The 24,865-nt window shown below is 44.2% G+C and overlaps 1 protein-coding gene across 2 annotated transcripts; it reads right to left on the bottom strand.

Annotated features, from left to right (window-relative positions):
• Positions 1-1,841: 1,841 nt before the first annotated feature.
• LRRC8A (leucine rich repeat containing 8 VRAC subunit A) lies at positions 1,842-24,082 on the bottom strand. Of its 2 annotated transcripts, none has more exons than XM_061352820.1 (4): positions 23,946-24,082; positions 22,274-22,394; positions 10,392-12,555; positions 1,842-7,318 (listed from the first exon to the last, which is right to left on the bottom strand). In XM_061352820.1, exons 3-4 carry the CDS (start codon positions 12,546-12,548, stop codon positions 7,043-7,045), a joined length of 2,433 nt encoding a protein of 810 aa, XP_061208804.1. In that variant the 5' UTR covers positions 12,549-12,555; positions 22,274-22,394; positions 23,946-24,082; the 3' UTR covers positions 1,842-7,042. The 2 variants fall into 2 exon arrangements, with proteins under 2 accessions (XP_061208804.1, XP_061208803.1); XM_061352819.1 differs by having other exon boundaries at positions 22,274-22,399; positions 23,959-24,045.
• Between the last annotated feature and the right edge of the window lie 783 nt (positions 24,083-24,865).

The raw sequence follows: 24,865 nt of genomic DNA on the forward strand, positions 1-24,865 counted from the left end.
AGGAAGGTAGAAAATTCTTGGACAAAACTAGGAAATGGCCCCTTTTTCCTTCCCCTTGGAGAGCTCTTTTGCAGACTGGTTAAACATTTTCTCCTGCCAGCTCCACAAGAAAACTGCACTTCAAGCAAACTCCATTTGAGGCTGACAAAGCCCATCCCATGTCTATATGAAAGGTACAGGAGCCAGTGACACACGGAACATGGGCAACCCTGCAGCAAAGCCCAAGTGTTCCAAATGCCCTTTTAACTGGCACAATTACCTTAATTTCCTCCTCAATAAGTGTTCCTATTGACACCACTTGGAGCCAAGCCAGCTTGCCAGTTCAGGCAGCTCAGCACTCTCACTGAAACTGCTGCTGTTGGAGCTGCCAGGATTATAAGGTGAGAAGTTTCAGTTAAGTCTCTTCTCACCTCTCCTGAAGCCTTTGATACGATTGGCAACAAGGGGCAGAACACTAAATGAGAAACAAGGAGCACAGGATACTATGATTAGTATTTAATTGTGTTAAATAGCTTATCAGGATTTAAAATTGCGTAGATACTTGAATGCTTTTGTTTTCCCTGAAATGGCAGTCATTTCCTTCACGTTATCAGAAGCCTCAGAAATGCAGTAATTTTCCACCAAGAGAATTCTCACTTTCATCCACAGGTAAAACCAAGACAGCTACTTATAAAAGTCAGCAATGTAAAAAAAGCTTATGGTGAATAGGAATAGAGGGCTTTACCAGAACAAACCCAAATACAGTTCCAGCTGCCCCTATTGCATCTTTACTCTATGCTTTTTAGTAAGCTATATAGAAAATTTGGAATTACCAGGGTTAAAAGTCTTTTTGCAACAACAACAGATCAGTTTTTCACCCCTGTATTCCTTCCCCATCACTGTATTGAAGTCCTGCAAAAAAACCCCAGTTTTCTGTGATGATACCTTTCATTCTTTCCTTTTGCTCAGCTATTCAAAGAGGTGGTAAATCCTTTACCAAAAGGAGCTGAGGTCCAAATGAGCCTTAGATGACAAAGGGCATTTTGTCCTTTCATTTCTCGGTATAGTCCTGTCAAGCATTTCATTAAAACCCATCAGTGCTGATAAGCAGCATCACAGACCACCACCTTCTCACATCTCACAGCCTGCTCACATTTTCTGTCCCTCAAGAAGGGTCAGTGTCACTGTGGTCAAGCAGTCTCAGACAAAGGAAACAAGGGAAGCCAAAACACAAGAGACATACCTTTCCATACAGTCAATGAGCTGCACAGAAACTCACAACTGCCTTTGAAAGTTAAAGGCTGATTCTCTGTACCACATCAGGGACAGGCTCAATCAGGAAAGACGCTCTCTGCCAGCATTTTCAGTTGAAGTAGTGCGTGGGGGTAAGCAGACAGCTAGGAAACACTCTTAAGTAATTTGTTACCAGTAGCTGGCTGAAGACAGTTTTTATGGCAACAGGCAGTTTTCTCCATTGACTTCAATCCCTGTCCCTTTCCTAGGGAAGGGGAGCACAATATGCATTTTGAAAACCCAACTGAGCTTCTAAGGGACTTCAGATAACACTCAAAGTATCCTACATTAAGCAACATGAACTGTTTCAGCCATTTGTTAAAGTGATCGTGAAATATGTAAGGCAGTCCAGGCTTGTCCCTGAACAGGACCTCTTGCTGTGCATCTACTTTTTGCTGATTCATAAAGGAACATTACAATGGACAAAGACTCATGCAATGAGTAAAAAAACCCCAACAATTCTACACAATAGCTGGAATTATTAACATGTCTTCTGAAAGGCAAGATCATGGAAAACCAAGTGCCTTTGCATATAGAAAACTTAAAAGAAAGCAGACATAAAAGTAAAATGCAAATGAAAAAGTAAAACTTTTATTCTGTTAAAGTGTCCAGTCTTACAAGTCTTTCAGAGAACATAATAGCAGCCTTCAGTGCTTAAGGTGGAGGTGCTGTTGATCAGCTGCCTGAACAACCCCCCACACAAAGTGAATGTCATGATTCTGAAATGTTACATCAAATTGTGGGTCTCGGATGCCAAACCACAACCCTGCTCATGCATTTACAAAATGGGAGTGAACAATGTTTAAGCCATGAGTAGTGTCTTAAATGGACACATTTGTCAGCTACAAAAGATGACTCAGGCTCATTAGCCCCCTTCTCATTAAGTCTCCTCTAGAAACATTTCCCCTTTGTTCAATAAAATTCCTTTAAAGGAGACTGAGAGGGAAGAAGGGAAGGGCAAGCCCAGAAATCCTAAATTAAGCCTTTCTTTGTGTGAGTTCACCTTTGCTGCTGGGGGTCCAGCAATTCAAGTACAGCTACTTTTAAAACAGGATTTCAGAGCAGAGATACCTGGAGGACTTCATGCTGCTGAAGATTAACCTACCACTGCAGCTGGAGGGATGGAGGGAGATAGGTCTGAATCAAACCATACTCTCATGCAGACCCAGCTCTGCTTTCCACTCTGTAAGAATGCAGGTAGGACAGAAAACACTTTGCTTTGGCACATAACCAGTGAAACTACAGGATCCACTCTGTGGCCAAACAGTGGGGAAAGAAATCTCCTTCAAAATGCAAGGAGAAAAAAAGAAGTGAAGTTTAAGCACTAGTTGTACTAGTTACCATTCAAACAGCCTTACCTTAGGTTAACAGATGACTCTACTGTTTATGGAATGACTTCTTGTTAGGGAGAAGTCAGGCCAAAAGTTAAGAAATCTCTCCATGGTTGAGAGAAAAAGAATCAGAGGGAAGAGGTGGCTTCAGGCAGGGACTAGCCCAAATGTACTTGAAGGAGCCAGTGCCTCTGTGGAGAGGTTACATTGTTGTCTCTCTAGAGAAGGCACAGCTATTAATGAGGAAGAAAAGTTACACCTCCTCTGAAGGACGACTAAAATGTTAACCATCCAAAGAATTCAAGCCATGAGAGTCCCTTCCCAGAGCAGACAAAAGGTAAGGAAAGGAAACAATGTCACAGCTGCTGAATCAATAATAGCTGCAACTTCTTTCCATACACCTCATCTTCTGAAAAGGATGTGTTATTGTTCTCAGAATTCCTAGAATCATTGGTTAGAGAGGGGTAAAAAGTAAAGAGGACCTCAGTGTGGTTGAGCAACAGAAAGCCACTTAATACTATTTATGGTAATAAACACCAAAAACTTGAAAATGAAGTGGGCTAAATGGTGTATAAATGGTAGTTAAAATAAAAAATGAGGTAGGATATTACCAGGAAGTGACAATTAATATGAAAGAAACCACATCATGAAAGATACCTGTAACCATTCAGACTGCCAGAGAAAATTCATTCCAGCTGCTGACTTAACCGGGGACCACATAATAAAAGCAGAAAATAAGCTTAAACAAAGAACAACTTCAGCTAATATTTCAGTACATATTTCAGAGACTTAACACATTTACTAGGTTTGGTATTCTTTGTCTTTCAGCTAGTTCAAAATAATTAGTTGCAATTTATTACTTTTGGGGGTATTTAGCAGGAAGAATAGAATTCCATTTTACTAACCTTCAGTCCTAACATGGGATGAGCATGCTTGTGATCTACAGGGGCGCCAAGAACTCATTCAGAAGTGCTACTAAGGAAACAGTTGGTTTTAATTCAAGTTGTTGTCTGGTTTAGCAGCTAATAAATAATGTGGTTTGCTAGTACTAGAGTGCTTTGAAAAGCCTGTCAGAAGAACAAGACACTGACCAGACCATTGATTGTCTGCTAAAGTTGGAACATATTCTCTACACACAGATCAGTGTCAGAAATAAACCCCCTAAACTTCAGTTTGAGGGAAACTTAAAGAATAAAACATAATATACACTGATTGGATACTTGCAAGTGAGGAGGGATTGTCGATGTAAGCTCATCCCTCAAAGACTGAACAATCCAGATGTATGGGAAGTGGATGACTCACTCTGCTGTGGGTTGAGTTTTTCAACAGTCCTGAGCAGTAAACACATTCAGGACCTCACAGTTCAGACCCTATCCTTGAAGTTTTAAAGGTTCTTCCATCTTACCATATGAGACTGATATGCTGGAATCTGTATCTATTTGAGGGAAGACCAAGAAGAACGTATCAGGAGTAAATAATACATGCTGTCTTGCAGGTGGCCATGGATTTGTGTGCCACCCAATACAGGAAGTTATGAGCCTGCTCATCCCAATTTTGCCACACAGGAAGCTATCTCTAGCCATGACTGAAAAAACTGAGCTTGGAATATTGTAAAAGCAGCAAAAAGCTAGTGTTTTCATGCATGCTCAGTACTGGCCTGTCTTACAATTGCTTTGCAGACCTCAGGAGTAGGGCAATCTACACAGCAAGCAGCAGCAGTATAGCTCTGTTATTTGATCAGAAGAGATGGTCTCTCACTTCTAGCAGAATAGCCTATTGTTCACTTGTCCTACGAACATACGTGGCAGTTCAGGAGGCTTGCAAGCTTCTAAAAGCACTGCAGCAGACTTTCAGGAGCTGCTTATAGAAACTTCTAATCTAGCTGTGTAAAGTTTAGTTTGTATAACTAAGACCACACCTGGAATCAAGTCAATGCATTCATCTATTATCTAGATATACAGAAGAATGTCTGCTCCTGTAAGCTATGAATCCTGTAAAGTGCTTTGCCCTTTCAGTCCTGCCTAGTGTAAAACACATTTTGTAAACCAGTTACCCAGTTGCCTTGAATACAAGCCTCTATTCAGTAGCCATTACTCTCCAGCCCTATCTTTTGGCACAGAGAAAGGGGAGGAGGAAAGATGTTTCCTTCACCATCCAAACAGCCCCAACACCCACCAGAAGGAACTGACTGGAAAACAGTAGCACTGTAGTTAACCCTGATGCCATTCCTGGTTTAGTTCAGAAGCATTAAGCCCATCTAGCAATTTCTGTCCTCCCTGTTGATCCAAAATGCTCATGCAAATAGAACAGGTACAACCCAATAAGCATCAGCATCAATACTTCCCCATCCTTTCAGCAGTGGCCCCATCTCTAACACAATTTCAAGACGCTAACCCTGTTAGAAACAAAAAGAGCTTTTACAGTACCCTGCCTCCCAGATACAGAGATTCAATTATATTTTTCCTTGGCCTGTTTAAACTTCTCATAATGAATGGACTAAGGGAAGCAAAATTTACATCTTTCTTAAAAGCAGTTTATAAAACAGATCTCCTAAATTTTAATGTAGCTTTATTTAAGCATCTGAACACCAACAAATCCAGAGCCCAGTTAACATTGTTCATGATATCAGCATGTTTTGTATATATATATTTCATATCTTACATCTGATGAAGAAAGCCACAGTGTGCCTTATTGCCCCAACATCCAAGGGATCACCATAATTTGCCAAGCCAGGGCACTTGCTGGCAGCTGATCCAGGAACCACTCTGGAGATGGCTGCAGTTTCCCCCCTTCTGTACACACAGGAGGCCTCCAAACTTCTCATGCCTCAGCTTGCAGCACTCCACCTTGGAGCCAACCTGTTGTTCTGATGCAGAGTATTACAGCCAGGACCTGCAGGTCCATGAGCCTCCTCTTCCTTCTGATGGAAAAGAGCAGACTCAGGGTGTATTGTAGGCACACCTTAACCACTCCACCTTAAGGACATGATTATCAGTAGCTATTACAAGTTATCTACCTCTGCAAGTGCAGAAGCTTGTTTTTTTTTTTGGTCAGACAATACCAAACAGGTCAGACTTGTTTCAATAAAGATTGCTCTGTCCCAGGGATCTAGAAGAGCTCAGTCCACAGAGGATTCTCATACCACTCCTTAACACTTGAGGGAATGAAAAGGGGAAGAAATAGGAGGGCAGGTTTCTTTTCCAGCACCAGGTTCAATCAACATTAGCCTCTTATTTAGGCCAAGAGATGTCACAGGACCTGACAGCTGTTGAAGTGAGGAAGACAACAATAAAGAACAATCAAGCCGATCTGCAGACTGCATTCATGAAAAACACTGGCAAAGCCTCTAACAACTTAAGAGGAAGGGGGGGCAAGAGGTGCAGAGAAACCTGGATGTCCCTCTTTACTAACACCACCAACCCCAGCGGAGGCCCCAGCACACTGGCCAGTCCTATGTTCATATCTGATATGTGACAAAATACCAGGAATTTAAAAGTAGCTTAAAAACCTTAAAAGCCAGGTCCTGAAGCAACTCAGTGCTCTGGGGAGAACAGATCCGACAGTCCAACTGCTTTATATCCAGATCTTCTCCCACTTGCACTATAACCATCCACTTCAGAACAGGATAAAGCTCTGGAATTATGTCAGTTTAGTGCCTCCAGCACATCAGCTGAAGAATGAAGCCTGATCCACTCATCAGCACAAGTGATTTGAAAGTGTTAAAATAGTGCAATCTTACATTTAAGATGGAGTTTGGGGTGTCTGGTTCCTTCTCCAGAGGCAGAGGAGAAGGTGGGGAGTGCAAAGGGGAAAGATTTAGTTACAAAAGAAAAAAAAAAGAAAAATATCCTGCATTCAAGCTCATGTTCAAGAGAAACTTAGCCCCCAAATCCTAATGCCAGCATCAAGATCAAGTGAGCTGTCTGTATCCCATTCCACCCCACTGCAGGGCCTCACTGACTGAATCTTTGAGTCAGGGGACAGTACCAAGTGTCACAGAGATGGAGGTCCAAGAGGTTTCCTAGTCTCTTGATCTTTGCTTGCAACACACTGAACACTCAGTCCCTGACATGTATAAGCCCTATTTGGAGCAATGCAGCAATCCCCACATTTCATATTCTCCTCCATTCAAAGATCATTTCTTCTCAACAGCACCATCCACCTCATCCCACTTCCTGTCCAGAACAGCAACACCTCCTATTCCCACAGGCCTTTGCTCAGAGGCCAACTAATCTGTCTTGATCCTCATCCTGATCCCAAGCTTTCCCCATCCTGCATCTGAGGCAAGAAGCAGCCTCAGAGTCATGCTTATTCAGGGACTCCTCGGCTAGTCTGGTAGTGATCAGAGGGGAGAAAGGAAGGATCTGGGGAAAAGGGGAGTGGAATGGCCTTTTGTTTCCTTCTAGTTGGTCAGAGGCTTTTCCCTTTCTTTCAGGGGTTCAAGCTTGCTCTTTGTCTGCCCTCCACAGACGCTCTTTGACTTCCAAGGGCAGTGTGTTGAACAGGTCCTCCTCTACCACAAGCCCACTACGTTTCAGCAGAGGACATTCCCCCAGCTCCACAGGCAGGCACTCCAAGCGGTTCCCTCGTAGTTCTATCTGTGACAGGTTTGTCAGCTCTCCAACCCGGGATGGAAGTGACTGCAACACATTGTTTCCCAGGTTCAATGTTCTCAGCTTCCTGCACTGGAACAGCTCTGGTGGGAGACTCTCAATCTGGAAAAATCAAATCAATGAATCAATCATAGGCAAAGTCACCAGCAAAAGACATGCTCATGAAAGACCTAGAAGCCCATGCAATGCTTAAGGTTTACAGAGCACTTGGGTTTGATCATCCACTTATCCCTCAAGTGAGCTCCTGCTTTCAACCATCAGGACTATTCCCATAGTAAAAGTCACTACACCATGACTGTACTGATTCCTCTTTCAAACACTGCATTAGAGATCACCAGTGATGGTGGCTAAAGCAGAAGACATCACAAGGACAGAACTAGACAACCAGAAACCTGCTCACAGCTGGCTTGTACTGTCACATGCTCTTTCCATCCCAAACCCTTTATACTATTATTAGATCATAGCTCCTTTGCTTTAAACAGCCATAGTACATTATACTGAACACACTAAAGACTGCATTTAGTCAGGACTCTTAGTTTGGCTGTAATAAGAGCAAAGGCTACATGGGTACAATCTCCAGGCCCTGAGAACTGGGACTATTCTTCCATCATTTCTCTCGGGCTTTGAAACGTTGCAAAGCTCCAAAGGGGTCTTTTTAACAAAATGCAACAAAACCCCATGAGGGCACCACCACCTTCATGTATCCATGAGTCACTAATTTAGTAAGGCTTATTTCAGTAATGCAATCCTCCCAAAGAATTTATAGGAAAACAATATAGCTTAACCAACACCAGGCTAGAAAATACATGTAGCAATTCGGTATTCTTCCCTTAATTCCAAGTCTCAACTTGGAGGCTATCATTTGCCTTTAAATGCAACCATGTCCTTTTTAAAGACTTAAATTATGCATGATAATATCATTCAGGGCTAAGTTAAACTGTAACGAGTTCTGAATGAGATAGACTCCAAGGAAAAGCCAAAATGAAACCAGACCAATGAAAGACACTTCAATTCAGTCATTGTTACTGTTGAGTGTTTTGCAAACAGCAACATGCAATCAAACGATCACAGACTGTTGAAAATAATGGTGTTATTTAAGGGACAAGTATTGGTTTAGGAAGGAAGCAATGTGCTATAACACAGCCTGCTTCCCAGAATGGTACACACCAGTACCAGCCAAATACAGAAGTCTCTATTTGCTAAGACTGCTGATCCAGGAGAGGACATTGGCAATGCCAGTCCTACCAGTGCTTGTGTTTCATGCTGTCACTGTTTACTGTAAGCAACCAGGCTGTTAAAGCCACAGGGCAACTGGGGCACCTGCAGAGGCTGCAAGCAACTGTTTAACTGGGTCCTCACCCCCTTCTGCTTCAGAACAGACTGGAGAGAAGGCTGCTGCAGCCTTCCTGTTGCATTAGCATCTTTTTCAGAAATGGGTGGTGCCACACTATGCTGCAGAAAATGGAGCTGCCTCTAACTCCTTTCATCCAAGAGATGCTCCACCCCAAAACTGCAGAGGATACACTGCAGATTAACCCTCAGGAAGCTCTGCAATGAAGGTTGCCAGAAGATAAATGGTGCACAATTGCCTGCATTTTGAACAGTATCTTAAGAATATTTAAGACTCCCTCATCTTCAGTTAATGCCATCCTCAGAAACTGCCCCATCAGCCCCACTTGTCCCAAGAAAGTAGTCTGGTTTTTAATTTAATAGGAAATTATGCGTGCATACCAGGAAGTTTACCAGAGCTTCAGGCACCCATACAAACAGAGGCACAGTCATCCAGTCTGTTAGTGCTAGGAAAGCCAAGTGAGCAGTTATTAAACTGGGATAGCCAAACGGCTGCTGCTTGTCTGATGCTACTTTTCAGTGGCACAACACAGAACTGAACTTCCAGACACTAACTTCAAATGCTGGCTGGAGTTTTAGTAACTCTGTGTAACACTGAACTGCATTAGCAATTAAATCCCTGATCCGAGAGCATTTCCCCCGTGAAAAGCCAATTCATACTGCAGCTGCTCTGTCTGCTTCTTACAGGCAATTTGACAATGTTCAGTTATTAATACACCTTGCCAACACCACTAAGGATCTTGATATATGGCAGTGAAAATCAGGACTGCTCCAGGACAATTCAATTGCATGTTCCCAGAAGAACCCAAAAGCCACTAATTAGATCTGTCTGTAATTTGTAGTTATGTTACTGCCTTTTGCAACTCCAGGTGCTAATAAACTCCAAGAGAAAAAGAGCCTCCCAGGAATTTGCAGACAGAATGAATGAATGAAAGCTTTGACAAGCCAGTCAGCTCAGAACATCTGTGCTGTCGCAGACTGACCTCTGTGATATACATGGTAAATGAAGTCTCCTTAGTCCCAAACACAGACAAACATTCAGGAAAAAACATGGGTACAGTTTACTTTAAGCAAATAAACACCCTCCAACACAAGCCAAGAAACAACTTGTGATAATCACGCAGGATAGCACACTTGGTCATCCCCTCTAACCTGCCCTGTGCTTAGACAGACTTAAAACAGTTAAGGCTTAGACTTAACCTATGTGGGATTACACAAGAAAATCCACAGCCATCATGCTGAGGCACAGCAAGGTACCACTGTATTTCCTCCCTTCCCAAAAATCAAGGAATTGCCACAGTTCACACACATCCTGATAAACCTGGTTTAGCTCACTCTGCCTCAAGAAAGGACACTGCAGAAGACTGTTCTGCTCTCTCCAAAGTCACATTAAGCCACACACATACTGGGCTAGATGGCTGCTGCCACAGTGTATGTACATGGCTGAAGTACACTGGCTCAAGTGCCTATTCTAGATTAAGCCTACAGTTTCCCAGATCTCTATTTTAAACCCAAAACTGATGTCAGTCTAGAGACTACAAGCTTCCAACTGCACAGGAACAACTGACAGCCAGGATTTCCAAACAGTCTCCAAAAGACACTTAGAAGAAATGCTACAGAGCAAGGGCTTCTCAAAGACCCTGGAGTTATTTGCAATGTTTTGCCTTGGATAAACCCCTCAGAGAGAAACAAAAGCTTGGGAATTTAAAGAGAACAGCAGTGCCAGGAGGATTTCACACACCATAACAGCATGGTTCAAACACACAGGTAACAAGTGCCAGAGTTGCTTTAACTCACACAGGAGCTCAGCTCCTTGCTCACTCACCCTGTTGGCTGTCACAGCCAGATTCTGCAGGTTTTGAAGAAGTCCAACATCTGGTGGTATAAAAGTCAAGTTGTTGTGGCTGAGATCCAAATAGCGAAGTTTCCGGCAATAGAAGAGCTGGGTGGGGATCTTCTCTATCTTGTTACGATTCAGGTAAAGGCGTTCTAAGTTGGTTAAGTTGCCTATCTGCATGGGGATGTAGGCAATGTGGTTGTACCACAATTTAAGGCAAGTGAGACGATGTAAGTGCTGGAAGCTGATGATTTCCTCAATGGTCTTCAGGTTATTGTCCTTTAGGTCTATCTCCTGCAGATTGTGGAGGCTAAAGATAGAGTGAGGAATGCGTTCCAAGTCACAACGGATCAGCTCAAGCTCTGTCAAGTTGACCATTTTCTTAAGGCTGTTGAGAACAATAAGCTTGGTACCTTCATTGTTGATGGAAAGCTTCTGAAGATGTACACCAACATCTGTCACCACCTGCGGCAGCTTGGTGAGGTTACTCTTCAACCTCAACACCTTCAGCCTCTTCAGTTCCCTCAAGCCATCTATCACAATGTACCGGTTGTTTTCAGCACTCAAATTCCCTGTCAAATGAAGCTCCTCTAGTGTCTTCAGGCTATAAATCCAAAGAGGAATCTCCTTAATGTCTGTGAACTTGATGTGGAGAGATTTCAAATTCTCCCTTAAAAAGGCAAGTGCTGGAGCTTCAATTTTGGCAGCTGTGTGGTAGAGCCACAGTTCCTTAAGGCTGGTGAGCTGAGCAATGCTTGGAGGAATAGTGACATCAGGGATAAGCTCCAGCTTCAAGACCTCTAACTCAATGAGGTCAAAAACTGTGTCAGGGATGCCACTCAACATGAAAAGATGCAGTTCCAGCTTATCCTGGGAGTTCTTGGTGATCCTCTGGCGCAGCTTCTCCAAAGTCCACTCATTGTTGAGGTTCAGCTGCCGCAGTTTGTTCTCACTCACCTCTGACAGAAAGACAGCAAAGCGCTTGGAGTAGAGGGGGTCATACTGGTCAATCAGATGGAGCATAAAAGCAAAGTCATTTTTCACATCAGGGATGTCACTGTAACTGCTCTCCTCCCGGATGGACTCAAAGGAGTATTTCTTGAGTGATCGCCTCAACATCCACCAGAGTGTGTACATGCAGATCAAGCCATAGAATATCACCAGGCTGATGTAGAAAGAGGCTAGAATCTTGAAGAGAGTGGCCAAAGGATGAGCACAGCGGTACATCCTGTAGCCAGTCAAGCTCTCAATGTCCACTTTACAGTCAACATCAAAGGTTATGTTGTTAACATAGTAAACAGTATAGCAGATAATCAGAATGAACTTGATCACTTTGATGATGGTCTGTCTCATGTACAGGCGATAAACTATATCTCCCTCTTCCACGTGCGTGCGGAACTTCTTCACTTTCTCAAAGAGTGCTTTGGCCTGTTCACCCTCCTTCTTGTCCAAGACACCAGTCTCAGATCGGTCCACAATCCCTTGCTCAATTCGAGACTTTGTTCTCTGCAGCATGGGAACAGTGGCTTCCACATCCTCACTGACTGTGGAGGATTTCTTGTCCATTGAGCCATTCATTTTCCCAAATGCTGGCTTGGTATCACTCTCTTCCACCACTGTCTCAGATAATGCCCTTGTTGTCCACGGAGAGTCAAAACACTTAAGCAAAATAGACACAAAGTGCTCCAGCTTGGAGCTGGTCCTTGGGAATTTGAACCAGAAGTTGCTACATGCCAGAAAGATGAGAGTATGTAGCAGCACCAGGTAAGGAAAATACTTGGCAAACCAGTGAAGACGGTTCTCATAACACACTGCATCCACATAGTTATACTGGTGCCGGTCCAAATCGTATCGTATCCCTGTAGGTCCTATATCAGTAGAGGGAACAAGACTAGAGTTATAGTAGGTACGCTCTGGGGTTGCAGCTGTCCAACCTCTGACTGAGTCATTGCAAGTGTCTTTGGTAATCCATTTACAGGGCAGACAAATCATTTTGTCCTGGGTGACCTGAAGTGTCCCTCCAAACACTGCAATCATCAGCATCACTATGGAGATGTAGTCGGTGAAGACGTCCCACCATGGCTTCAGGATGCGATACGCGGGCTGAGTATCAGCAAAGTAGCGTAACTCAGTGACTGGAATCATGATTCACCTGAAAGGAAACCAGAACCAGCATTACAAGCTTGAACTGTTTTGTTCTGTTTTTCAAGAGAGCATCCGGAAAATCATGGTAAGTGCTGGCACAGCAAGACTGGAATTAGATGAGACCCAGTTTCAAGTCACTTGGAGACAAATAAATGAGGCTTCTTGCGAGCAATTTGTTACAGCCAAGGGTGGTTTGTTGCTGTCTTCCCTGACAGATGAATTGTCACAAAACATCAGAACTGGCAGTCTGTGAGGCAAGACATCCACACTTAAAGAAAAGCTCACAGGACAGATTTAAGCTACCTTGGCCAGACCAGTATTTGGTAGTTTACTAGTTTTATCTATGGATTTTGTTTCAGGGATGAAGGAGTTTGCCAACACTGCTAGAAGTGATAAAAGAGCTAGAAAATAAGTCTGTATTTGTGTGGTTCTCAAACTCCCGGGGCAAGAAAGAGGATTTACTTACAATAGTTGTATTTCCTAGAACCACTTCATTGATGCAACTCAACATGACACTGATAAAGCAAGCTGGAAAAGGGAACAAGGTTGCCTGATGACTTTTCCTTCCATGTAAGTCATTTTGGCTTTCCTCCTTTGCATTCTCCAAGGAAAGATTAGTTACATGTCCTCTGACAGATTCAGTACTGAAATCCTGACAGCTGCTCTTTGCCTTATTTACTTCAGAATTAGAGGAAAGGGGAGCTAGACTTAAAAGAATTTACTTCCCTGACCAACCACTCCCACCTTGAGCTCATCTCAGCTGGGATTTAAGTGTCAAAGGAAATCAAAAGGTTCTGGGAAGCAGAGGCCTTATGGCAGTGCTTGTTCTGTCCTTCAGCCTTTCAGATGTAACCAAGCACATTGTTCAGCAAGCCACAGAAAGCCCAGAAGCCAGACTGACCCATGGATAACTGAGCTCACAAAATTCCCATATCTGACAGGCAAAAAAAGCAAAGAACATGAATTCATCGTAACTTGTTCTAACGATGGTGAAAAAAGAGGTAGTAACACATCATACTCGCTAACAAAGTTCAGAAGTAGGACAACATTCAGTCATGTTTCCCCAACCCACAAGATATCATTCGTACAGACAGTGTCAACAAGTCCTGGGGATTCTGCAGGGTCGACAGCAGGTTTCTACATAGCACTGAATGGGAGAAAGCTTCCTCTAAGAAGTTCCTACACCACCTACTTTGGTAGAATTCAAGTTTGCACATAAAGTAAACTTCCAGCACAGAACTGCAAAGGAAGCCCTACCTAATATGAACTCAAAAAGCACCACATTCCCCAGAGACACTAAATACAGAACTGCAGTCCCTGGTTTGCTGCTTACAACAATAAGTGGTAAAATGCCAGTTTTGACCTAGTGTTACTTGCTAAGGCTGCAAGCAACTAGAGGTGGTAGACTGAAAGATGACAGTGATCTCTGAAGAAGTGTTTGCCCTTCTGCCCATCCAGTTCCAACACTACATTAGCCCAAAAGACAGACTGGGGTAACTGTACAAGTTATTATTTGGGGGGTTTTTGGAGTAACGAATTGAGAGGAGGAAAGGCATTATCTGTTCTAGAACCCCAGAAAAACAAGTAGACTAGCAAATCTACTGATTTATTAACCAGTGAACAACAAACAACAAACTTGGTACAGGATGCAGAAACAAGGGATGAAAATAGCCATATACAGCACTATCAAAAGAAACAACTGTCCTGGCTGCAGAGCACTAGTGAGGTGGCTGGCATGTCTCTGTAGAACAGATTGCATTGAGTAGATTAGGGCAGGAGGATTTACACATTCACAGGGAGAGGGAAGAACAGGCAAAACTTCTGAACAGCACCTGAGCAGTGAGAATAAGAGGGGCGACAAAGATGTCCAGAGCCCCCCTCCAAGTCCTGATGCTTGTTCGCTGCAGGGGCTTTCAGCCATGCCCCAGCTTCCTTCTCTGAATACCTCCACCTCAGGGAGAAGAGAATCTATTTGCAAGATACATTTGAGAAGAGCTGCCTGTGCATACTACAGAAATACTAATTCCAGGATAAACAGTACAGCCCCCTGCACTCCAGAACACTGCAAATGAAGGCAGCAGTTAAACAGCTTCATGAATTACAGTTCCTGGTGACATATGTCTCCTCAGTTTGTCTACATAGACAAGAAAATTCAAAGTCAGAACCCATTTCATATCTGTATTTTTTGCAGGAGAGTTCAAAGCTCTGACACATGCCTTTAATCAATACTGACAGCAGCTCTTCAGAGGCACCAAACCAGGGTATATATATGATTTCTTGTGTGTGCACTTTGTTTTGTTAGGACCCTATTACATCAGGCTAGGAAAACAAGACAATTCATAGAGAAACCAGGAAGTTCAGCTACTGGAAAGTTTCAGAGCCAGGGCAGGACCACTGACATAGTGCCGGACTACAGGGAAAAACAAACAAGACAAGAACAACTTGCCCTCTCTGTCACCCTCTGCATCCCTCCCACCATAACCAGACTGAGGGAGCAGAGTCCTGCACTTCTACAGTCCAAATAAGAGAAAGCCTGGAAAGCTTTGCAAAAAGGCTGCTGCAGTTATCTGCTGGAACAGTTAACTTTGACATGGTCTAGCTTCTGAAATCCAACTATGCTTGCAGGTCAGCACAGCTTCAGCTCTCCCAGACTCATAACCCAGGGGAGGCTTTGAGAGCAGAGGTCTTGCTATACAGGACCTTAAGGCTCCATGAGAGTCCAGCAGCAGTCTCTCAGCAAGTACATATCTTTCTTACACACTCTTGCCAGATGTGATGGAAAGCTTTTGTAGTGACTCCTTCTAAACTACATCCAAGAGGTAACAAATGCTTCCATACCATCCACTGCTCTCCATAAACACTGTGCAAGATCCTCTTTTCAGGAGCATGCAGTGAAAACACCAATGTTGTTTATAAAAACTGGTCTCTATGTAAACAACTCCTTACTCCTCCTACTCCACACTGACGGAGAAAATACACATATATTTATCTCTTTCCTCCTCCCTCCAGAGCTCCATCACTCTTGGCAGGGAAATTTCTGCAGGAATTGTCAAGGCCTTTCATAGTTACTCCTAGAAGTAACTGAAACAGAGAAGATCTCTTCAGGAACTGGGGTCTCTTGGCATTTGCAGACTTGAGCTCTAATGCTGGGTTGCTAGTTTTGTCCAATCCAGGAAATGCCTAATTTCTTCCCACAAGAAATCAACCTTGTGCTTAATTTGATTTGTATTTCAAGACAGCTAGGAAGGAAACCAGAAAGAAACCAGCACAGCATGCTCCCTAATTCTATTTACTAGTTACATGGGGTAGGAAATTTTCCTTTACATTGTGGACCTCCAAGACAGCTAAAAAAAGTCACCCAAGAGTCCCATGATGGTCTAGTACAGCTCAGTGTCAGCAATTAAACCCCAGTAGGGTGGAGCAGGAAATCTGCCTTCCACTAACAATGACAGGGTCACTGGCAGAAGAAAGGGATATTCACATCAAAGTCCCCACTCCTCCTGGTAACAGTGGAGACCCTGCTCAAGTCCTAAAAAAAGAACAATTAAACTCGGGCCACCTCTACAGAAGCTGGAATTTGCCATGTCTGCCCTAGTCCCAGAATCTGCAATTAAAAGGAAAACTGCCCACCAAAAACTTAAGAAGGCAGGTGGCAAAGTTGCATCCCTCCTCATCCAGATTTCCCATGCATGCAATTCATTTCTAGATCCTGAAAGACTGCTCTGCATCAAGATGCAAACGTCATCTTTATTTTGTGGACAGCATTTTGCAATCATTTTAGAATGTGATTCTTGTTGCAACACTCTCCCTTCTCGATTAGAGCAAGCAGTTTTGCTAATGGGGTTGATAACAACATCAGACTCACTGCAAGAAGTTAGATTCTCAGGTGCCATCTCTGTCACTTGACACTACCCTGATGGGATTCTTCCCACCAAGACCGTGATCCCAACCACTATACAGAAACCAAGCAGGTAGCTGGAACACAGACCCTTCCAAAAAGCACACAGGCAGCAGAACAGAACAATTTACATGGAAGATATTATTCTGGCATAAGACTAGGAATAAACCTTGAGTGAAGACAGTTACTTGCCTTGTGACCAAGACCAGACCAAGCTCCACAGGACCAGAAGGCATACTGCAGAGGATCCAAGCTTCTGCTTGAACTCAGGAGTTGAACTCCAGCATGCTTTGTCAGCAGGAAAGTGTTTACAGTGAAGAAGCTTCATTTGCTAAGATACTCTTGTCATGCAGCCTCACTAAAGGCGGAGCACAGAACACATGAACTGAGTGAAGGACCTTATGGACAGGAACAGACATAACTGTAAAAGAAGTACAGCACCAGAGCAGTCATGGTGAAGAAGGATCCAAGGTTCTCCTTGTACACCTCATTTTGCAAAACTTCTCAGTTGGAGCTCAGAAACAGGCAATTTGCTTATGATACAGTCAACTGTTGCATGGAAGGCATCAATACTTAGATTTTGAAAGAGTGCTTTGTTCGAGTTTAAAGGCAAGTTGATTTCACAAAATTTGCATAAGCTGACAGTTAGGAACATCTCTGCCTAACCTCCTGTCAACTTATTAGAAGCATAAGGAAGTTTTTTAAAGGTATAATTAAACAGGCAGACTTTAGGTATCACACAGAGCGGGAAAATAGTATTAAAGTGTTTGTCTCAGAGGTGTTTCAGCTTTTGCATTCCACAGTACTCTCCCAGCTACCACACAGTCCCTGAGCAGTCCCTCACCCCCAAGAAATGACTTGATCTTCAAGGGTTTCACCTACACCAAAGCAGCAGTAGTACAAGCACTATAATTCCTATCCAATATAAAATAGTGTAAAATAAACCTATCCTTTATAGCAGCAACATCTGAGATTGTACAGGGAAAGATCTGTATGTCAAAGCTTCATCATCATATAGCATGATCAATCCAGCCTAAATAAATATGCTTCTGAAATCTCTGCACATTGTATGTTTAGATACTAAATACCTCTTCAATCCCTGCAGGTTCACCTGGATCCAGGTCTACATCCCACCATAAACTCGCATTGCCTGATGACCATCCCTGCCTTAGCCTGCTAGGCACCTACCTACAATGTGCAGCTCAGCCTCACCATTAATGGTGAACAGGCTGATACAACAGAAGAAACAGCAGTTTCAGACTTACATAACCAGGCTGCCAAACCTACCCAGACTTCAGCCAACCATAAGCATCACCAAGTACTAATCTTATGTTTTACTAGACACACCTGGAGGAGAAAGATAATCACGCATGTTACAAGAACAGGGACATTCTGAGCACACCACACCTAAATAGCAAAGCCAGTCAGAAACGAGATTAAACGTAGCTGGCTGACAGAGGCATCATAAAGCAACATGTACCTTACTAGATAAAGGCTGAGAGAACTGAGAGTATGAATGCCTTCCACAAACCTCAGGACCCCTGTGGTATTTAACAAGTTTAAGGTATTAACAGAACAACTGCTGCAGGAGCAAACATCCTCCAATTTGGAGGATTCCCCTATATCCTAAACCATCCAACCTAAACAAGTGAAGATTGACTTCTTGACAGACATCCGGCTGAGTAGTGCTTGAAATTCCTGCCTGCAACAGCTGGCCAGCCTATCCAGCTAGGGGCAAAGTGAACAGAAACAACATTGCTGTTCTGATTCACTGGCTAGTTTGTCAGCTTGACTCATCACTTGCTGAATACTTTATCCAGCCTCCTTTCTGTTGGCCATTCTGTTACTAATGGAGCTACTGGCAAAATAGGACTAACATGCAAGATCTCGTGACATGCACAAGAATTTCAGTTTCCAGCCTTGCTTCCAGGACCTTCCCAAAAATCACGGAAGTCCTCCTCACCTTTAGAGGCATGCAGCTTTCAAGTGAGGCAGTCTTATAATACAGTGTTAGACAAGTAGACACGGATGCTGGAAGTAGAAACTTTGTGTTGGATCTTGCAACTCTTTAGCTTCCACTACACATACTCTTAATTTTCATTGGATTTCCTTCTAAGACTGGGGACTGCAAAGCAGAAGTCAAGCACTGCTGTGGTAATTTCTTACCTCTCAGAAGCTCAGAGAATTAGGGAGTTGTTCATGTACTGACAGCATCAGAGGTAGATAAGGGAAAGAAAAACCTTGATGCTGTTAAGGCTATAGCCCTGATTATTGACGAGCTACAACATGTTGCAGTAAGTTTTCAACAGAACAGAGCTTCCCTCCCCAACATGCTGCCACCTGAAACCCTAAAGAAGGGCAGGACACAGAGTTCTTTGTTCAAAAACCGGGAAATACAAGAGCTTTACTGGTCAGAAGCGGGACTGGGAATTTGTGTCTCCTCACCCATGTTTATTACACCCAGAATTAAAAGGAAAAAACATGAGGCTGAAACAGAACTGCTTTCAGGCACCCTCAGAAAACTTTCCAAGCACAAGGACAGCCACGTGATCAATTACAAAAGTCCAAGACATGAGGTGGGAAACCTCAAGTGATTTTGTCCTTTGCTGTTTAGAAATAAACAGCAGTGAAGCCAGATGCCAAATCCCTGAACAACCAACTGTTATCCCTACATCAGGCCCTTTCTGCACTAAAAATAATAAATCCCTTGTGGGACAACACATCTTCTGAGATAGAGAAGTGAAGATGTGAAGTTTAAAGGGTCATTTACCACTTAGACTAGTGGATAAAGTTGTGGAACAGCAGCTGCCAAGCTTACACTGTTCATTTGGTGGACCAACCAGTGAACTCAACACTGAGAGCCAGGGAAGATGGTTTGCACACAACCATCTAGCAGGTGTTGGCTCATTCAGCCCTTCCCAAGCCACAAGACACACAGGATGAAGCGAACCAACTGGGTCACATCTTTACTCATGAAAAAGAATAATCCACCTACACTATGGATAGCACTTTATCATCTTTAAGCCAGCTACCTATTACTTGACTTTTTCTGTCAGATTCAAGACAGACATTCTTAACAGCCTAGTGCAATAGCTTCTGTTTGCCATCACAGCAGCAAGCATGTCCTAACAGGCACAGGGAAGAACATCTGCACTATCAGAACAATCCACGCTGGAGACCTGGTGTGGCCTGCCACATTTTTTGACTTCTGACAGTATTTTGCCCCAGGTGCACAGAACTGGACATGGTCTGAATTTACCAGCATCACCGACAATCAAAGCAAGGGCTATATGTCAGTGTCATACAGCTATGTAAATTTAAGTGCTATCAGATGACTTTCAACAGTGACACAAAACAGAGGAAAATGCCTGTGTCAGCTGATAAATTATGAATGTACATGGTCACAGGCTTCCTATCCAAAATTCATTTTCTCTTTGCCATTAGAAAGATGCTTCAAGGACAGAGCTATGAAGCTTGTCTTGGAGAAGCACAACTGCCTTATTTCAACAGGACACTATGAAACACTCCCTTGCACTGACTAACAAGTGATTGAATTAATTTTATTAGTAACTACTTAAGATACAGACAGCAACAGCGTTAACTTGCAACAACCAGACCTCAGAGGCTGCAGGAGAGAGCTCTTGAGCATTTAATTCCAGCATTGAGAAGTCATACAAGAAAATGCAACCAACTATTTCCAGATAAAGACAGAAATGGTGGACAGAGCAGAGCTTTGATCTAACAACAGACTAAGAAATCAAGACACTAGATTCAAAGTGAGCTAAAACTTTTGAGGATCTCAATTGATGACAGACTGTCACAACATAAGCAAATCCATGGGTGTTACCACAGCTGTTTTCAAGCTCAAAGAAATGAGCCAGTTAAGATGAAAGAAGATGCAGATAAGAGCAAAGCAAGATAAACAAGACATCAGCTATCAGCACAGTAATATTTAGCCTCAATCTGAAGAAAGAAAAGGAATAAGCCCCTATTCACATATTCACCAGACCCTGTAAGCCTTGCCTTCAGGACCACAAGTTCCAAAACAGGGACTGTGACTCCCAGCTCAGAACATTTTCTGACGACATTAATTGATTAATAATGGACAGGCCATCTAACCTCTCATCACTAAGATCTTATAAAACCCCAGACTCTAAAGGAGAACCTATTAACTAACCCAATACACACCTTCACTGCGCACAAAGGCAGGCTGCAGCTAGAGAAGCAGCTTGCAAATATGTCACAAGAGAAGCTTTGTGAATAGCTATGGTAATTTCATAGTAAATATTAACAATGTGAAGTACAAAGGAGAAGGAAGCACTATTATATCAACAGGGAGGTCATGACTGAATAGCTTTTAGTTTCAAATGCAATTTCATAGCAGCAGGAGGGGCACCAGCTATGTCAACTGGATTTCAATCCCCAATACAAAATACATGTGCCACATCAACAGTTTAAGGAAAAAGCTGCTTGGAAGCATTCAAGATACACCCTTTAAAGCACAAAGACTGTTGAATGTCTATTCAGTATCAGTGTATACATCCTAAACTGAGGCTATTTCTGAAGACTGTTGAAAAAATGCTCAGAGGAAGCTCCCCACACTGCAGCTAAATACATTAATTTTTAACCATTACCAAAACAATAGCTCTGCACACACAAACCCCCATGAAGGAGCCTCACACCAAACTCCTAAACCCTTCTCCTCCGTGCTCCACCACTACTCACCTGACATTGCAGCTCCATTTTCCTAGACACTGGTTAGGCTCAAGTTAAAAGGAAATGAAACTCGCTTGTGCTGTTAACTACTGAACAAAATCTTTCTTTAGAATGGGAAGAATTACAGTGAAGGCCTCCAACAAGCCTGCTCTAATCCCAAAGCAATAACATCATATCCATTTGACCTCCACTGCTTATTTAAAAGCATTCAGTAAGTCATCACTGGAAGGTTTCAGCCACTCCACATTTCAAACATGGAAACACTAGCTTCCAACACATGGCTTCAAGTATACTTTAAGGAAATGTTTATGTATATCATCTTTGAGCTACATGAATAAAGCTAGGGCTTCCAAATACCATGAGAGGATTAGTGTGAAAAACAAATCTGTGAACTGCCCGAACACTAACCAGAGCATCAGACAAGTCTTAGGGATACTTGCATTCTAGAAGCAACATGCTGCAGAGCTAGCTGATCAGAACATGGCCAATCTGGAGAGCATTTCTTCTCTTGAAGATAAGCACAGAATTGTGCAATACTTTTCATCACCATCCTAGGGAAGGTGATGAAGGAAGAAGGGAGTTTCTTGTAACTAGTTTCTGTCATTGCCTAATTGACACTCACATGGGTGACTCTCCAGCACGCTCCTGAGAGGTCACTGTGAAAGACTGCCTAGGAAATGCCTATACAGCAACACAAACATCACCCTGCAGGAAACAGAAAAGCTCCTACACCAAACTGAGCAGTTCTTGCTACTTCTCAGCTACATTCCTTTTAGACAGCAGTCCCCAAACCATTTATTGGAGAGCCTTCAATTATTTACCATTTAGTCCCATAGTGTTTATGTAGGCAAGAGTTAGATGTATGGGTGAATATGTAACAGTTATATTTACTTTGGACAATGCTCAATTTCTTTGTCATTCTCAAGCTAAGAGCTCACAAAACTTAATTAGCACACCACCACTCTCCCCATATCACCCTCTGATCAACCACCTGTCCTCCTTGCTCCTTATCAGTCATCTCATCAGTGCCCTGTGCTTTGCAACTATGTTTAAGTAGTATCCTGGTCATTTTTTTGGCTTTACCACTCCAGAGCTGGCCTGTAGCCCTTACCCTGCAGCTGGGTTCTGCTATCTGCACTTCAGTTCTCTGTGCTGGACGTGGATGATATTCCTGCGTGCTGAATCCTGAGCGGGTGCTGAACCGCTGCATTCCCCACACGCCATGGGAACAGCTTCCCTGAAACGAAATGGAGATTGTCAGCAAAGAAGAGGGGATCAAGTTTACAGAGGGACCATGTCATGTAAAAGTTTGGTAAAGGCTATCTAAGAAGCAAGGAACAACTCAAGAGGGTCACCAGGAGACTCCCTGATACCTGACAGATGGCGAGAGCTCTAACAGCTAAGTAAAACTCATAGGAAGGAGTAAAAGATACCATTCCAAAACAAGTTACCAAAAAGCAGGTATTGCAGACCCAGCCAAAGCAGATGCTGAATATTAATAACTAAGACCTAACTAGTACAGATAAACTAAACTCCTGGAAGAACAATTCCTTTTAGATAGCAAAAAGGATGAATGGCTTTACTACTTCCTACTCTGAAAAGCCTGATTTTTTTTTAATGTTACCATCAGGAGTACTTGAAAATGTAGATCATGTTCCTAACCATTCTGGATTCAAGCAACCATCCCCTTTTCCTCTCAACACACATCCACCAACACATATCCTTTTCAAGTGGCAGCAGTTTAGCACCACCACCAAGAATTACAACAGCTTTTTTTTCCCCCTTCTTGTTTCCTGCATGTCAGCACAGGGCATGGGAAAACTGACAAGGGAGCAGCCCGGAGCTCTCAAGCATCCATCCCCCTATCTATGTAGGAGAGGACCTCAGAACATCAGAAAGTATTCTGTCAACAATGGAGAAATGAAAAGGAAGTAAATCACTGGGGAAAGAAACCCACCTCAATACTGGTGATGATGTTCAAGACGACATGCCTCCTGATCCCAGAGTTACCATTAGGGCTGACAGATTTTGAAGCAGCACTGTCATACTCAAAGCTATTCTGTTCTAGCTGTGACAGACTGCTGCAAAGGAAGCGTTTAAGGGAGAGGACTCTCTGACCTTCTCCCCCACCTCCTCTCAGGGCCTCAGCACCAGCCCGAAGCCCAAACAGCCCGGCACCACCCTCCAGCCCCACCACCTCAGGCTTCCAGAGGCGGAAAAGACATCCTCTGTAAGAGCCACATTAAAAACCAACCAGCTTCCCTCCCCGGCACCGCTCCCAGGCATAAATAAAGGACTTCTCCCCGTAGCCGGAGCCCCAAGGTGCCCTGAGGGGACACTCAGCACACGGGACGGCCCTGCCTCGCCCCACAGACTCGGAGGAACCCACCTGCCCCCAGCCCCGGCTTCGCCGCCAGCCGCCCCGCCGCCTGACAGGGCACGGAGGGAAGGAATGACTGCCCACTTAGTCAGCAAATCCTCCCCTCCGGCGCTGCGGGGAGCAGCGCTCAGACCCCTCCTGGCCGCTGCCATCCCCTCAGGGCTGCGCCCCCCGCCACCACCAGACCCCGGCCACAGCCCTGCTACGGCGGGGTCCGGTTCCCCTCACAGCAGTCCCACCGTGGGGGACTCGCCCTCACCGCCCCGTCTGCCCGCACCCGACCCGCAGTGCCCCGCCACCCGCTCGCACCCACCTGGCCGCCGCAGCCCCCACCCTCCCTCACGCCGGCTCCGGCTCCTTTTGTTCACCCCAAAACCGCACCGCGGCGGCCACACCCCGGAACTGACCTCACCCACCCGCCATGGCAGTATCTGCCCGTCCCGCTGCTGCGCTAGCGAGGAGGGAAGCAAGCCGCCACCATGTTGGGAGCGGGCGTGACGAGCGTGCGCTGCCATCTTTGTGCAGGGCGGCATTTATAGTGCCGGGATCGTAAGGGGAGACGGGGCGGGGAGGGGAAAGTGAGGGCGCGGCCGCCATCTTGGTGCAGGGCAGCGCCCAAGATGGTGGGCGTCTTAAAGGCGCCTCAGCGCCGGGCAGGCGAAGGGGGAGGTGGCATCTAGATTTGCAATCCAGAATTGATTATTTTTTTATAAAAAACTCCCACATTTACCTCATTATTAAAGTTTATGACCCACTTTAGTGAAGACACGTTTGGAGTACTGTGGCCAGCTCTGGGCTCCTCAGTACAGGACAGACAAGGAACTACTGGAGAGGGTCCAGTGGGCACTAAAAGGATGATCAGGGGTCTGGAGCATCTCTCTTATGTGGAGAGATTGCAGGAGCTGGGCCTGGTTAGTCTAGAGAAGACTGAGAGGGGATCTCATTAATGCATATAAATACCTCAAAGGCAGGTGCCAGGAGGAGGGTGCCAGACTCTTTTGTCGCAGTAGTGCCCAGTGACAGCATGAGTGGCAATGGCCATAAACTAAACCCCAGGAAGTTTCACCTCATCATGAGTAAGAACGTCAATACATTAGGGCACTGGAATAGGCTGCCCAGGGGGGTTGTGGAGTCTCCCTCTCTGGAGACATCCCAGACCTGCCTGGACACATCCCTGTGTAACCTGCTCTGAATGCCCCTACTCTGGCGGGGGGATTGGGCTAGATGATCTCCAGAGGTCCTTTCCAACCCTAACGATGCCATGATTCTGTGATTTAATGTCATGCCGTATACAGCAACACTGTTCGACAGTCTGTGTGCTGA

This window comes from Neopsephotus bourkii, unplaced genomic scaffold (genome assembly GCF_033783945.1).
Source record: "Neopsephotus bourkii isolate Nb327-2 ecotype Australia unplaced genomic scaffold, CSIRO-AGI_Nbou_v1 NB_659, whole genome shotgun sequence".
Taxonomy (NCBI): Eukaryota; Metazoa; Chordata; class Aves; order Psittaciformes; family Psittacidae; genus Neopsephotus; species Neopsephotus bourkii.

Coding starts and splice junctions, on each gene's coding strand:
- LRRC8A (XM_061352820.1), bottom strand. CDS start 12,548: ATGATTCCAGTCACTGAGTTACGCTACTTTGCTGATACTCAGCCCGCG. Junction 7,319..10,391: donor TGGCTGTGACAGCCAACAGG/GTGAGTGAGCAA, acceptor TGATTTTTCCAG/ATTGAGAGTCTCCCACCAGA.